We start from the raw sequence: 15,561 nt of genomic DNA, 5'->3' as shown, positions 1-15,561 counted from the left end.
TAATCATTATTTAGACTATAAAGCATCACCCTTCCAAAAAAGCTTATCTAAACTATTGGGATCGATCGTCAACTATTGAATAGGATTCCTTATAGAATTGTCATTTTGCCACTCTAATTTGGCTTCTTCTATTTGCTTGTAATATTTAAATGGTACATAATAATGGTTCATCCTTCTCATCCTTCCTAGACAATGCATTTTTCATAATATTCTCCTTCCTTTTCTTATATATAATCTTAAATTCATATCCCAACATCTTAGTGACCCATTTTTATTTCTCTTCAAAAGAGAATATTTGGTCTAGAAAATATTTTAAGCTATCATTATTTTTCTTTACTTTAAAGTGTTTACCTATTAGATATGGCCTTCACTATTTTATTGCAAGAAGATTAGCTAGTATTTACTTTTTATAAATGGGATTGAGTTGATTTTTACCCTTCAATTGATGACTCTCAAAAGCAATGGGTTAGTCCTCATGCATTAAAACTAATCCTATATCATTACCTCAAACATCACACTCCATAAAAATCCCTAGTTGCAATGACACTTTTCTCCAAAGTATTTGCAATGGAATTAATACAATGGTAATAAAATTAACATAATTTGGAATGTATAATGTTATCCAAAATAGATATAAATAGCAATGCATAATGTAGCTGAATTTATAAGAACTCTAAAGGAAATATCTAACATGGCATATTATGTAACAAACCACATAAATCAATCATATTATCACGAAATTCATATATTATATTCTCAATATCTTTTATCGACAAGGGTTTCCAATAATTATCTAAACCTTGAGTACTTGGGATGGTCATTCTCACTCTAAGAAGATTTCAGTTGTCTTGGCTCTTATCTATGGCACGTATAAGAGGAACTAGTTCTTATTCAGAACCAACAGATATGCTTCCCAATCATCAACATGGTTACACAACATGCTTCAGAGTAATTATTCAACATGCATACAACATGCTCCAAAGTAATTACTCAGCATGTACAAAAGCCCTAGCTAGGACAATCTCAAGTGTATGTTGTATCCCAAGTTGGAGACACACTATGTGCCCCCTTCTTCAAGCCCATACCCCACCAAGCCACCTTCTTTTTCCTTGGGTGATCTCCATGCCCCTTCTAAGTCTCACATGAATGCTTTATATAACCTTTTAAGGGGTGGTTTCCAAACCATCACACCTTTTCTAAAAGGTTTCCTTATAATTATTATTTAAATAAATAATTAACCTCCATTTTTATTAGATTTTTTTATAAATATTCTTTATTAATATTTCTTTTCATTTCACCGAAAGAATCCTTTATTTTTATCTTCCTATTAATTCAAAAGTGTTTTTTTCAAAACTTTATCTTCTCTTGGGGAAAAAGTCACACGACATTAGTGAAGTTCAAGGTAGCAAGAACTGAAGCAATACATATAGCCTCCTTCAATCTCTCAAATGTTGTATTAGTTGACTCATTCTATTGAAAATACTCCTTCAAGAGAGTTATGAGGGGTTCTACTATACAACCATGATTCTTTAAAAAAAATTATAGTAGCTAGTTAGTCCAAGGAAACAACTCAGTTTCTTAATTGTTTTGGGCACAAACCATTTTATGAAAGCCTTAATTTTGTTAGGATCAACCTTTACTCCATGTAGCGCTACATGTACCAAGTACGCCACCTATTTGAGACCCAAAACACACTTGGAAGGCTTAATAGAGTTGGTGATCTTGGAGAACTTGTCATGTTTGATCTACATGCTACAAATCTTCCTCCCATGTCTTCTTATAAATCAAAATATCATCAAAGAAAACTAAAAAAAACTTCCTCAAAAAAATTTGAAGATGAAGTTCATCAAATTTTGAAATATAGAAAGTGCATTAGTAAGACCAAATGGAATCACAAGAAACTCACAATTACCTTCATGAGTCTCAAATTATATCTTGGGAATATCCTCTTCCCTAATTCAAATTTGGTGATTAGATGTAGATATAGCATTGTAAAAGATATAGCTCCATTAAATTTATCTAATAAATTATTAATGACTAGAATGGGAAACTTGTCTTTGATAGTGTGCATGTTGAGAACTATGTATTCTAGACATGTACCAAGCGTGATCCTTTGTATGCACCATCACCATAGATGAGAGGTAAGTAATTTGGCTATGCCTAATAATACCTACCTCCAGAATCTCCTAAACAATCTATTCAATATCACTTTTTTGTATAAATGGGTACCTATAAGGTCTAGTGTTGGATGGCTAGCTCCCTTGTGCATGGCATGACTATGATCCCTCTTAAAAGTTACTCCTTTAGGCATATCTTCAAAAACCACAAAGCGGTAATTTATAATTGCTTGTAAATCTAGATGGGTAGGAGCATTTGATTGATAGGTTGTTGATGAATATAATTGGGCCGTAAATATATCAACTCCTTTTTTAAGAACTTTTTACCTTTGGTGAGAGCTTATCATTCGTGGGCACTTTGCACACAAGTCTCTTCATTCCACTATCTTTCCCTTTGATTGAAATCTCATGAATAGTTCTTGGAAATTCATTTCTATCATTCCCAAAGTAGTAAGCCAATGTACTCCCAAAATAATATTTATTGAACCAATGGAGATAACAAATGTTGGGTAATCAAAATGATAATCTCCCATGTATGATTTAATGGTATGACATTTCCTAGAACAACTAATAGTACCCCCATATATAATCAAGACTTGAAATTATAGAGATGGACATATAAATACTTTAGATGAGTAGCCAAATTTTTTTTATGAAATTATGATTGCTTCTCGAGTCTATCAACACTATTACTCTCTCCTTTAAGAAATCCACTACCTTGAGAGTTTGTTGGGTGCTAAAACCTAAGAATACATGATGAGAAATGATTAGTTATGAAACTTGTGACTCCTCATCTAATTTCTTGTCACCCTCTAATAATGTTTCCTCTTCTTCTTCCTCATTTAGACCTTTAATATAGAATAGTTTATTTTCTTCGTATTTATGTCTTTGACTACATTTGCTATCGCAATTGAAACAAAAACCTTTTGCTTTGTTCTCCTCAATTTGTTGTGGAATCAACATAGTAGGTTGAGGAAACGAATATGTAGGAGAGCTCCTTTCTCTTATGTTTATGAGCCCTTGTTGCCTATTGGCCAGAAAAATTTCTGCAACTTGCCTTCCCACAAGTACCACTTGTAACTTTTGGTCAGAATAAATGTACCTCATATTTTACGTGATATTTTAAACCTATTAGAAAAATTCTTTTAGTTTTTTTTTGTAACATTCTTCAATCTTAAATACTGTAGAAATTGATGATCAACCAAAGGAGCCAAGAATCATCTACAAGAAAAACACCTATCACACAAAAGAGATCAAGCAAATATTGTATGCTCTATAACAACCAGAGAATTATGTATTATTGCACAAAATATTGAAGATACAATATTGGAGGTACAATATTGGAGGCACAATTACAATGAATGAATGACTTGTTTTATAGAAAGCAAGAGATGCCCTAATCCTAAAATGAAAAGAACTAAAGCAATGCAAAGTAGGAGCTAAATTAAGCTCAATTACAAGCTGAAAAAGATAACTAGAAATGCCTCTAAGTGAACTCAACTAAAAAAGCATAACACCTAAATAAAATAAAGCACCTAAGTTTAGCTTAAGTGAAAAAACAATTAAAGGGCCTAATTAATAAATAATTAGATAATTGTCCTAAAATTACTCCAACACCCCCCTTCCTCCCTGCCCCCCTCCTCCCTTAAGATTAACTTAGGGATAAGCTAAAGAGATATTGATGAATGCAAAATGCATGCATGAAAGCCCTAATTAGGTAATCATGTACAAACCAATACAAAGTAATGCAACTTGCACCAATGAAGTCTCTCTAAACAAAGAAAAGGAGAAAAACCACATGGGAAAAACACCTCTCCGAAAATAAAAGATGCAATGAAAAAAAAGGGTACTACATGTGACTAAGATTAAAGACTCCAAGTGGCCCCCCAAGTACAAATCGGTCAAATTCCCCCCAATGTAGAAGTAGCTCCTATGCCAATGACGAACGCCTAAAGATAGAACATGTTCCATTGCCTGCAAATAACATGTCTCCCCTTTGGAAGAAACCAATACACTAGAGATAAGAGAAGCCACACTGATAAACTGAAAGATGTAGGAATTCAAATCCAAATATATGATGATGTCTCTGAAAACTGATCATGTGTCACCAAGTCCTTGGAAGATGATGCCACGAACCAATCAGGTGGATACCCAATAACAATAGACAGTGACAAACAAGGAACCAATGGAAACTGAACAAACTCCAAAGACAAACATGATGTAACAATAGTTGTGCTATGATTGTCATCAAATAAGAGAAATAACCCTCAAATGTGTCCTCCAAATCTGAAATATGAGACTCCACAAACAATAAAGCAATGTCAATCAAATAGGAATCCCAATCAGGAAGACAAATGGATGAATTATCTTGCTTAGTAGGAATAAAGGTCTCAATCAATGAAGGTACAACTATCTCTATTGATGGAGGAGCAACTTCATATTTTAATGCACATTCAAACAAGAGTTGAAAAGCATTATGAGAGAAATTAGGACACATTTCATGTCCATGCTAATTGCTCCCACAATATTTACACCTACAACCTTATACATGATTTAGTCCTTGAGATTATCTCCAAAAATGATACAAAAATAGAAACCCTCAATACAAATAGAGACCCGATTTACATGTAGCCCAAAAAAGACAAAATTGAGATTTCTGAGTACCTGATAAAAATTCTGCAGAAAAGGATTTGATGTCTGAAGAGGGGACTCTGAGAGCTTTTCTATGATGTATGCAAATCGAAAAACGAAGTTTGAATGTACAAGATATGGCCTCGTAAGCGTGAAACTGAAAGTTGACTTTGGAGGCTTGGTGCAAAAAATTGGTACAAAATCTGATCAAACCATCTGCAGAATAAGATCGATGCCGAAACCAACTTTCCAACAATATCTTGTTTGCACAATTTCAACTCTATTTGACGAAGTTATGAGCAAAACACCGAAGGTAGGTATTTGAGTGAATGTTCACTAAATTTAGAAATCCTTGCTATTTTTAGCTGGTGCCTTTTTTTTGTAGGTCTACCATTTTTAGTGGGTTGGCACTAATGTCACATTTGTACCTTCTATTTGCAAGCCTGCAATGTCCTTGTTTGACTTTTTGAAAATCTTTTTTTTAAAAACTTGCACTCACATGAAAATTCAAACCACCTACAAAAAATTTCATAAAAATATTTTTGTGATTGATTATTTTTTTCATTTTGATTTGCATATTTTTTTAAGCATTGATTTTCTAACACCACCGATACAATACGACATATACATTTGTACTTGCACAAAAAAATGAGCCAATAATTTTTCACCAAATTTTTTTCCAACATTTGATTTTAACGATTTTACACACAAATTTAGGGTTTTTGGGTCTTCTGAATGCGATGGTGACCTCTATTTTGTGCCAAAACGCCAATATTTTCAACTACCCATAGATTTTGCCTTGATTTGTATGACCTCAACAAAATTGACCCGATTTTTCCACTGCTCTAATTTTGATGAAACGACAGTCTATCTTGGGGTTTTTTGATGCTACGAATGCAATGGCAACCTCCATTTGAACCCAATGTGCACAAAAAATTCACCTCAGGTTGGATCCATCAAACATGCAAACAAGACTTTGACATAAAAGCTCTAATACCATGTAGAAGTTGATGATCAACCACAAGAGCCAAGAATCATCTGCAAGCAAAACACCTATCACACAAAAGAGATCAAACAAAGATTGTATGCTCTATAATAACCATAAAATTCTATATTATTGCACAAAATATTGAAGATACAATATTAAAGACACAATTACAATGGATAAATGACTTGCTTTATAGAAAGCAAGAGATGCCCTAATCCTAAAATTAGAAGAACTAAAGCAATGCAAAGTAGGAGCTAAATTAAGCTCAACTACAAGCTGAAAACCCTAACTAAAAGTGCCTCTAAGTGAACTCAACTAAAAAAGCATAACACCTAAATAAAATAAAGTGAAAAACTAATTAAAGGACCTAATTAATAAATAATCAAATAATTGTCCTAAAATTACTCCAACAAACACAAGGTTTGAATTGATATGCCTATTTTATTTAATGTAGTGAGTTTATAGAAGTATATATCTATAAAATCATCTCCATAATGGGTAGTAATTTCCTATTGAAAAATTAACCATGTGATCACATTTTTCTTTCTCCTTTTATCACATAACTAGTGATAGCAAATAAATTGATCTAGTTCCAAGTCTAATGATGGCATAGCCACCTTCTATTGACTTGGAACATGGTGGAGATAAAAAAAATTATTCCATTTGTCAAAGGCAATTGGTTGGATCCTTGCTACCAAACTTTCTTATATCCAACTTTGGTATGAATTGCCAAGGCATATGATTATTTGAAAGTTGATCCTCCTTGAGATTTCAGTCAAGCCCAAAAAAATCATGTCCAATAAAAGCATTGTCTTCAAACTTATGATTTGAATCTTATCCCTTATATTTTATACCATGAGTGAGTTTCAATCATTCATCTCCTTCTTCACCAATGAAATCATCTTATGCATGTCCTTCATTGATAAAATTCCCTCTATCATCTCTTTCTTCAATGATAAAATTAGTTCCTTAACCTTGTTGATTTTCTCATTAGCAATAATATCCTCAATTTATACATAATCCTTTTCTAGAGATTTCTCAAGTATGGCAATATTCTTTATGCCTTGGCCCCATCATGATGAAAAAAATAATATCATAATAAATCATACAAATAAAGTCAAAATAAAATTTTAATTGTAACTTACCAAGACCTAGGTCCCATGTTTCAAAAAAATCTCTAAGAAATTAGCTAATTTGTAGCCTTCAATGAGAATTTATTGAAGACCCTTACTATGCAATAAATCACTTAATTTTGGGTCAAGACCTTTGGAATTTAGATTATAGGCACCTCAATATATTCTTGACAATTTTTTCAAATATACAAAAAAAAATCAATAAAATCGAAGAGATATGTGCTTCCCAAATAAATTTGGTGAAAACCCTAATTCTATAATAAATCACTTAATTTTAATCTTTAATCAAAAATTTAGATTGTAGATGCTTCAATATGTTCTTCAAAGATACCTCCAAAAATAAAAAATAAAAAATCACCAAGATTTGAGAGATATGCACTTCCCAAAGTTCATCTCTAAAATTGAAAAAACTGTGTTGCCTTCACAATGCCAAGATCACTCGTTCATGCTACTTGTAACTAGCACAAAAGAAGAATACAAAATGAAATATGCTAAATATAATTAAAAATGATTGAAAATAACAAGCCACGTTGAGTAGGATTCTGAGCCAACTTTAGTAAGTCAATTAGAAATGAGAAAAAATCATGGAAAATCAAATGAGAGACTACAAAGGGAAGCTCAGTTGAATATTGAGGATGATTCGAAAACAATTATTCAAGTGATGCTTGTGAAAATGAAAGGCAAAGTGTCCTCTAGGTGGAAAATGAAGGATTTTCATGAAATGATGGGGATGTTTGACAACAGAAGTTCTAAGGATTAGATAGGTTAAGGTGTAGAAATATCTATGATGGATGTGTTTCCACAGCGATCTATATTTAAGTTGCTTAGCATTGTGCATTTCAAAAAGGAACAGCAGCTTCTGTTTATCATTATAATCTCTCAAAAAGTCTATTTTAAATAAATTCCTGTTTAGCTGTAATCGTCATCTGAATCTCTTCACTAGTATTGCTGCTGCAAATTTCTGCCATCCTAAACTGTGCATTTTCTAACTACAGTGGTGGTTGGTGCAACTCTATTGTCATGCACTTCGCTATGTGATAGGCAGAGCTGCAAAAAATTACCTGTTACAAAGTTGGCATCCTCCCCCCTCTAACAAAGAAGGTTTGTGCATATATCCGATTCTTCTTTGGTTTTGGTTATGTTTCCTACTTTTGTTTGTCGATTTGAGCTTGTGATCTAATTAAAATTGACACTAAGCCATATTTCAGTCTGGTACTGATATCTAAAGTAAAGAAGACTGAAAAAGTGCATGGTTCTGGATTAAGGACTGAAGAAGAAATGTGGAAAGAGATTAGTAGGAACTAGGGCCAAAATTACAAGGCCGATACTGTATACAGAGACGCTACCCAAACACTGTTTTCTACAAGTGGCTTGCTCTATTGGCATTATAGTCAATAATTAGTAATGATAAACCCAAACAGAATTCCACCAACTAGGCAAAGTTGTGATGCACCCAATTCTTGTTTAGAGCTATGATTTGAAAGGACTGCAAAGGACATTTGGAAGAAGCAAATATAAATTCTCACCGGATTCCATTCCTCCAGAGAAGATGACGAGTTAAGTTTGCTACCTTTACCTTTACCGTCTATGCATGGGATGGCCAAAATAGTGTCAAAAATGTTTTGTGTATAAAAAATGAAAACAGGCTATCCTCGTGGTGATGCATCTAGAGGTCAAGCCTGAGTGTTTGCTCAAGCAGGCAGCAATGGAGTACCCTCAGAGCAATTCCGCTGATGGCCCTGCAACTCCACATCACCAGTGCCTTTGTGGGACTTTACCTCCAAAAAAGACACAAGCAGGCCAGACCTCCTCTAAACAGTAATTTGACAATGATAAATATATAGGACCTGTCCCCAAAATTCTGTTCCAAATACCATTACTACAATTTCTTTCAATCCCTAGGTCCTTTCACTCTGCTTACAAGAAAGCACGTGACAGCACACATTGATTAAGTGTAGGTATAATAAAGCACATCATGTAGAGGGAACATATTTATTTAAGTTCTGAAGTTGCAAATGCTGGATATTGGATTGGAAGGTTTCAATACCTATGGTAAGTGTACCAAATTTATGCGGAAGAGCAGCATGCTAGTGCATGCAGTGGTTTAAATTGTTTCTGAGTGTGAATCAAGAATATAAATTATATTTTTCCAAAAACCTGGAAAGTTTGACTGACGGGATTTAATCATTGTGTAATTCACTCTATCAAATGAATTAAACTTTACACATTTATTCAAACAACAGATCGTTTGGTCTTAGAAAAATGTTAAAAAGCAATTGGACCCAGACTACTTGCTATTGTTATAAAAAAGAACTCCCGCAAAACATCATCTGCAAATCTTAAATTGTATAAAGCTATTTAAATACAGAGAACTAAACAAGAAACATTCAAACATGCTAACAATGCATTAAAGTCATAACACTGCATAATTTGTTTGACAACAAGACTGCCAATAAATAGGAAAAGTCAAACCTTTAAAGCCTGAAGATGTTGGTGAAAAGAAACCACTTATATGGCTTAGGGTCTAAATAATATCTCCTTCCTTCTCATCATCTTAATTTCCAGCTATGTTTTCTAGAAATCTCCCCATTTTAGTACTTCTCAGTTTATTAAATAACATGTTTCAGTTTCTCATTTCAACATGATAGTTTCACAAAGTCAAGCTCAAAAACTAATCAATGTCAGATGCTCATTGGGTAGATGCTTTTATTGAGCTTGTTGTTCTTGCCACTGCTGTGGAGTTACAGCCTTCTTTATGGAAAGTGCATGAATTTCTTTTAGTTCTTCTGCTAGTGCTGAATTTACCATACGATGCCGCTCCAGCAACCTCTTCCCTTCAAATTGGGCTGACACTATCTCAACATTAAAGCTCGCTCCACATCTGATAGTCACAATGTTTAAAAGCATATTGAAGAAAATAGATAGTCTCCAACACTCCTTAGAGAGAATAAAGAGAAGAATGAAATAAAGCATGCTCAATTTAATAAACAAAAATGGCTAAAAAATATGCTTAAGCTAAATAAGTGACACAGCTGATGTTTTTACCCTCCAGATGTATCAATCACATTCTGCATGACCCAACAAGCAAACAATATCGAGTTAGCACAACTACCCAAACTAACAAATCCATTAAAACAAGATCAAGCAACAGCATTTTATTTTCTTTATTTGCATTAATTGTGAACAAATAGTCTAAAGTTTTCTCGGCAGCAAAACTAGAATGGACCTGAGGATACCATTAGAAAAATATTTACCCTTTTATTTCTATTGAAATGCAACTTGAAATTCTAGACCAGTGTTTCAAAAAGCACCAAAATTCTTTATTTGAATATATAAGAGACAAATGGCAGACTGATAGAGCTGAAAACTAGAGATGCATTCCCCAGGCAAGGGTAGCTTTTTTGAAGACATGGAGGCATGTCTAATGTCACGCATGGATCTGACCTAACGGAATCTTATTATAACTAATGCGGAACTGCTCACGGCTTCTTGCAAACCATTTATTCTTCTGTTTCTTTTTGTCTTCTATTTTTGGGCTTTTATTTTTCGCAACTTTCTGGCTGCTTAAGTGGAGAAAAGCTTTGGGTTTTGTTTCGTTTTTTATTTAAGGGCTAAATAATGCTCCATTTTCGGTAGAGGTGAGTATGGGAGCAGTAGAAATAGAGTTTTTGTTTTCAGCATAGAAGGAAGTTCCTAAGTCACAAGGTTCGAATTCGAATTCGATTCGACAGCCATGAAATTCGGATGAAATTCGACAAGGGAAAAATTCAAAAAAAAAATCGGATAAAATTCGCCTTCTATAATTTTGTTTATTTTTAAATATATTTATACTTCTAATAAATTATCAGAATAGTGACCCTTGTTGGAGAAAATCTGAGGGCGACCCAGCAGTTGCAGACACCCATGACCCAATAGATACAAAGCATATACAAAGAATACCCACGACCAGCTGAGTTGTGTTTAGAGGTGGGTAGCTGTGCTTTATAGAGGAAATTCGATTAAATTCGATTTTTTTTATAGAAGTTTGAAATTCGATTAAATTCGAACCTCATCCATGAAAATCGCCGTATCCTGTGACTTAGGAAGGAACCAATCTTGGTGCTCTGTATTTACCTTTTGAGAGATTAATGGAAGTACATATTGCAGGCACAGCAGAGCTACTTGCATCAGTTTTGATATTAGAGCAATCCAAGATGGCTCAGAGGGGAGTCCGCATCAAATGAAGGAGAAGGGGCAAGAGGAATGCAAGCCCTCGAAAGGAGCACTGATGAAGTGCTCCGAAGATTAGAGAACCTTGATGCAAGATTAAAATTGAATGAACCTAAAGAGGAACCACAGAACTTGGAGAATGCTACTAGGATATTAGATCTTATGGAGAGGCTTATTGAGGCATTGACAAAACAAACTCTTAAGGTAAAGCTGGATATTTCAGATTTCAAAGAAGAGCTTGACCCTAATATATTCTTAGACTAGATCCAGGAGCTTGAGAAACACATTGAGATGAAAGACAGACAAAAATTATCCAAAAAGAGTAAAAATTATTGCCTCCAAGTCGAAATCGCATGCAGCCCTATGGTGGGAAAATGTGCAGAATTTGAGAAGAACACAGGGAAAAGATAAAATTTGGCTTTGTGCGAAAATGCTGAAACATCTGAAAGCCCGATTTTTGCCCTCAAATCACGAACAAAAATTGTTCAAAGAATTTCAGAATTGAAAACAACTGGATCAGTCAGTGCAGACTTACACTGAACAATTTATGAGGCTTCAATTTCGAACAGATATACAAGAGAGTGAAGGACAATCGGCAGCCCGGTATGTCAATGGGCTCAAATTTCAACTTCAAGATGAGCTTGCATTGGTGAAAGTTCCAACTGTACATGAGGCATATGAATATGCCTTAGAGGCTGAGGAGAAACTGAAACTAAAAAAACAAAATGGTGAGTAAAAAGGGTGAAAACTATCAAATAAAGGGAAAGAGATTCCTTTAGAACCTACCATGAGTGAAGAGCTAGAAGAAAGCAAGAATGTGAAGATTGACTTAAAAGGAAGGGAAGCTTCAGAGGTAGAGGACACGGATGACAGTTTTCTAGGGAAAGGAAACCCTTGAAATGTTTTACTTCTGATGAAGCCCATAAGGCCATAGACTCCCTCACAACCCTAAAATCGTGATGGTAGCCCAAGACCAAGAAAAGCCCTAGTTACAAGAAGCTGAGGCTGAGTCAGGAGAGAACTTAATGTTCAAATGAACCTTAATATTTGGGGACAACGAAACACCTGAGGCTGATTGGAAGAGGAAGAGTGTCTTCCGAACAAAATGCAAATGTAAGGACAAGGTGTGTCAGGTGATCATAAATAGTGGATCTACTGACAATCTAGTAAGTATAGAAATGGTTGATAAATTACAGCTTGCTTGCATTCCAAAAGCTAACCCCTACAAGACTTCTTGGTTAAAGAATAGTCGTTGTGTGCTTGTGATAAGTCTTGTCTTGTTTCTTTCAAAATTGGTCCATATAACGATGAGGTGCTTTGTGATGTGGTGCCAATGGATGCATGTGACTTGTTGTTGGGTAGGCCATGGCAATATGACCACAATATAATCCATCAAGGTAAAGAGAATACTTATGAGGTTCAGCATGAAGGAAGGAAAACCATCTTAAAACCATGGAAAGAGGAAGGAGCATTTGACGTGGTAGCTTTGTCTCATCTAACGGAAGCTAGATTTGAGCTTGAAAAGAAAAGTGAAAATCAACCAAGAAGGGAATTGAAGGAAAATTTCAAAGCAAAAGAGACAAATGATTTTTAGAGTAAAGTTCAACAAAATTTAACTAACACAATCATTGGTGAACCTCATAAGGTAGACACTGAAATTTCAGCTGATCGTAATATGGTTGAAGTGAATAGAGAATTGTAGGGATACGAGCATGATCATAAAAATCTCCCTTGATGTGATCATAAATTTGGTGAAAAATGACTATTTAACTTTGTATGTCAGCAGCAATCTGAAGTATGATTGGAATGCAGGAAAAGATTTCAAGTCTATTAGTGATTATTCAGTGCATCTACTTTAGGGAATTTGCATAGTTTTATTGGTCCAACTGAATGGTGGAATCAACACTGGACTTCTCTCCACAAGAAGATTGGGGTTTAAAATTTTGGTAATTAAATTGTTGCTGCTTCTGGATTAGATTGCGTGTATTTTTTAGCATCAACGTTTTGGATCACACTCCATGATCTGTCCTCAGGATGATCCAGAACATCTGAGGATCCAGAACATTGATACAAAAAAATACATGCAATCTAATCCAGAAACAGCAACAATTTAATTTCATGGATTGTGGAAATCTACTAACTGTAATTTTGGTAATGACCCAAAATTGTGTCAAAAAAATCCCAAGAGAAAACCTTAATGACAAACCTAATGAAATTTTTACATTCTCGTATCGATGGCAACATAGTCCAATTCTTCTGAACCAGCAGGTTCAGAATCTTTCAAAGATGGGGAAGATAATGTAACGGATGGATATGACCTGACAGAATCTTCTCATAACTAATGAAGAACTGCTCGTAGCTTCTTGCAGACCATTTATTCTTCCTTTTCTTTTTTGTCTTCTATTTTTGGGCTTTTCTTTTTCACCACTTTCTAGCTGTTGTAAGTGGAGAAAATCTGTGGGTTTTGGTTTTTTCTTCTTTAAGGGCTAAATAATGCTCCATTTTTGGTAGAGGTGAGTATGGGAAAAGTAGAAATAGAATTTTTTATTTCAGCACAAAAGGAACCAATCTTGGTGCTCTGTATTTACCCTTTCAAATATTAATGGAAGTACATGTTGCAGGCACAGTGATGCTATTTGCATCAATGTCAAAGATGGGAAATGCCAATTGGTGACATATCTGGCAGGCAGGATATGTTCCACTACTCTTCTCGCCACTTCAATGGATATCTCCCGGTACAACAAATTAAAAAGGAAAAGGAAAACAGAAGAAATAAAAAAATGAGCCTTAAATGGTAAAAAGACCACTCTCAAGGTCTTAGACCAATTGTGCACACATGAACCCCATTCCCTGATCTTGAAAATGGCATCCCCATCTCTCTATCCCTACCCACATCTTCCAGCGACTATGGTTCAACATTATCCGACATTGTCAGATTTTTGAGATGAAAAGAAGTCAAGAGAAATACTATAGAATCTTCTGTAGTAGAAATCTTATCGTAACGAATGACAACGCCTAAAATCAAGCAATGTTGAGCACACTCTCCGTTTTAATATAGTAATTTTAATGCTGATCAAAAGCAAGGCAAAGCTGGTATGAAGCCCCAGGTAACTTTTCATTCAGATTTATAAAAATGCCCCTCGGAAAGGGCTTCTAAGTTACATGCCATCTTAGGTTTAACAGAGCACTCCCCGAGTCCCCAATTGATTTGATGGTTTACTACTTTATGAAGAAAAATAAATCCGAGATAGTTAGGGAACTGGAGTTCAAGCAGAAAAGAGCGAGATCATGGAACAAGGACTAGTTGCAAGCCAACGTAAGATTCAACACAGATAAATTTTAGGTACTAAATTCTACTGATGTCCCCGATGTAATTTAATAAGAATGGTGGAAACATTTGAACATGGCCCGCTCCTGACATGCCTGAAAAACTCCTATGACCTATTCAGGATACCCATGAATCTTCAATATTGAGCTGCAAAATAATTCCCAGAAATCCTTGTGGCGGCAGAGCATAAGAAGTCACCCGTTTCGGAGGCAATTTCTTTTAGAATTGATGGATAACTAATTTCATCACATCAGACTTTAAAGTTTAAAACCCCTAAACAGAAGTCATATGAAGATGGGTGTCCCTCAAATCCCTTTGCGATTACATTTTCTCTTCCACGAGACAAAAAGAAACAAAATTTTCGACGAAAACTGAGAAATCCAAATGAAATAAACATGCCCAAAATAGGGCAACGAGTTTGAACAAAAGTAAAGAGCATCCAAGCTAAAGAAGTAAAGCACTTACCAGGTGAGTTGGATTGAGTTTCGCAGTCAAGGTGGCCTCTACTGTCTCCTTTGTGATGCCCATCTCTGGTATTCAGTTAATGGCGCATATCAAGAGACTCATAGAATATAGGCGTTGCACCTCTCAAAAGTGGTACAAATATCGGAGGTATATACTATTTCAAAAGATTGAGAACACTCAAAATGATTAGTATTTTGTAATGAATAATTTAAAATATTACAAGGCCATGAACAATTGAATTGAGATATATAACGAATCATATGATGATGACGACTTTCAATATTCCTTAGGTTAATTATCTACACAAATTAGCAAAGGATACGGATCTAATTGGCTCAAATATTTTATAGGCCAGGGATATTTTTGGATTCATTATTTTGTATTCATTGCTCAGATAATTTTTTGGCCCATAAGTTTTAGGCCAGGGATATTTTTGGATTCGTTATTTTTGAATTTGTGTAAAAAAAATTAAAATTAAAAAAAATTAAAAATTTTAATTTTATTTTTAACATTTTAAATATTATTGATTTTTTTTTAATCAATAATAGTATTGATTCTTGATGTTCTCATTGACAATTAATTTAACTAGTAATTTTTTTTTAAAATATTTTTTTTTAAAATTAAGACCAATCAAATATCATATAGTCAAAAATTACTTTTAAAAATGTGTGTAGCTATGCATATTGATAG

General features: G+C 34.4%; 1 protein-coding gene across 1 annotated transcript; it reads right to left on the bottom strand.

The window, feature by feature from the left end:
- Window positions 1-9,251: 9,251 nt before the first annotated feature.
- On the bottom strand, window positions 9,252-15,032 carry LOC131072099 (protein BOLA2). Its single transcript, XM_058008150.2, has 3 exons — window positions 14,872-15,032; window positions 9,915-9,937; window positions 9,252-9,750 (listed from the first exon to the last, which is right to left on the bottom strand). The coding sequence occupies exons 1-3, from the start codon at window positions 14,932-14,934 to the stop codon at window positions 9,576-9,578; spliced, it is 261 nt and encodes an 86-aa protein (XP_057864133.1). The 5' UTR covers window positions 14,935-15,032; the 3' UTR covers window positions 9,252-9,575.
- Window positions 15,033-15,561: the final 529 nt, after the last annotated feature.

The sequence above is a fragment of the Cryptomeria japonica genome, chromosome 11, assembly GCF_030272615.1.
Source record: "Cryptomeria japonica chromosome 11, Sugi_1.0, whole genome shotgun sequence".
In the NCBI taxonomy this organism is placed as follows: domain Eukaryota; kingdom Viridiplantae; phylum Streptophyta; class Pinopsida; order Cupressales; family Cupressaceae; genus Cryptomeria; species Cryptomeria japonica.
This window is presented reverse-complemented; position numbering and strand designations above follow the sequence as displayed.

Coding starts and splice junctions, on each gene's coding strand:
- LOC131072099 (XM_058008150.2), bottom strand. CDS start 14,934: ATGGGCATCACAAAGGAGACAGTAGAGGCCACCTTGACTGCGAAACTC. Junction 9,938..14,871: donor AACTCAATCCAACTCACCTG/GTAAGTGCTTTA, acceptor TGGGTCATGCAG/AATGTGATTGATACATCTGG. Junction 9,751..9,914: donor GTGATTGATACATCTGGAGG/GTAAAAACATCA, acceptor TGTGACTATCAG/ATGTGGAGCGAGCTTTAATG.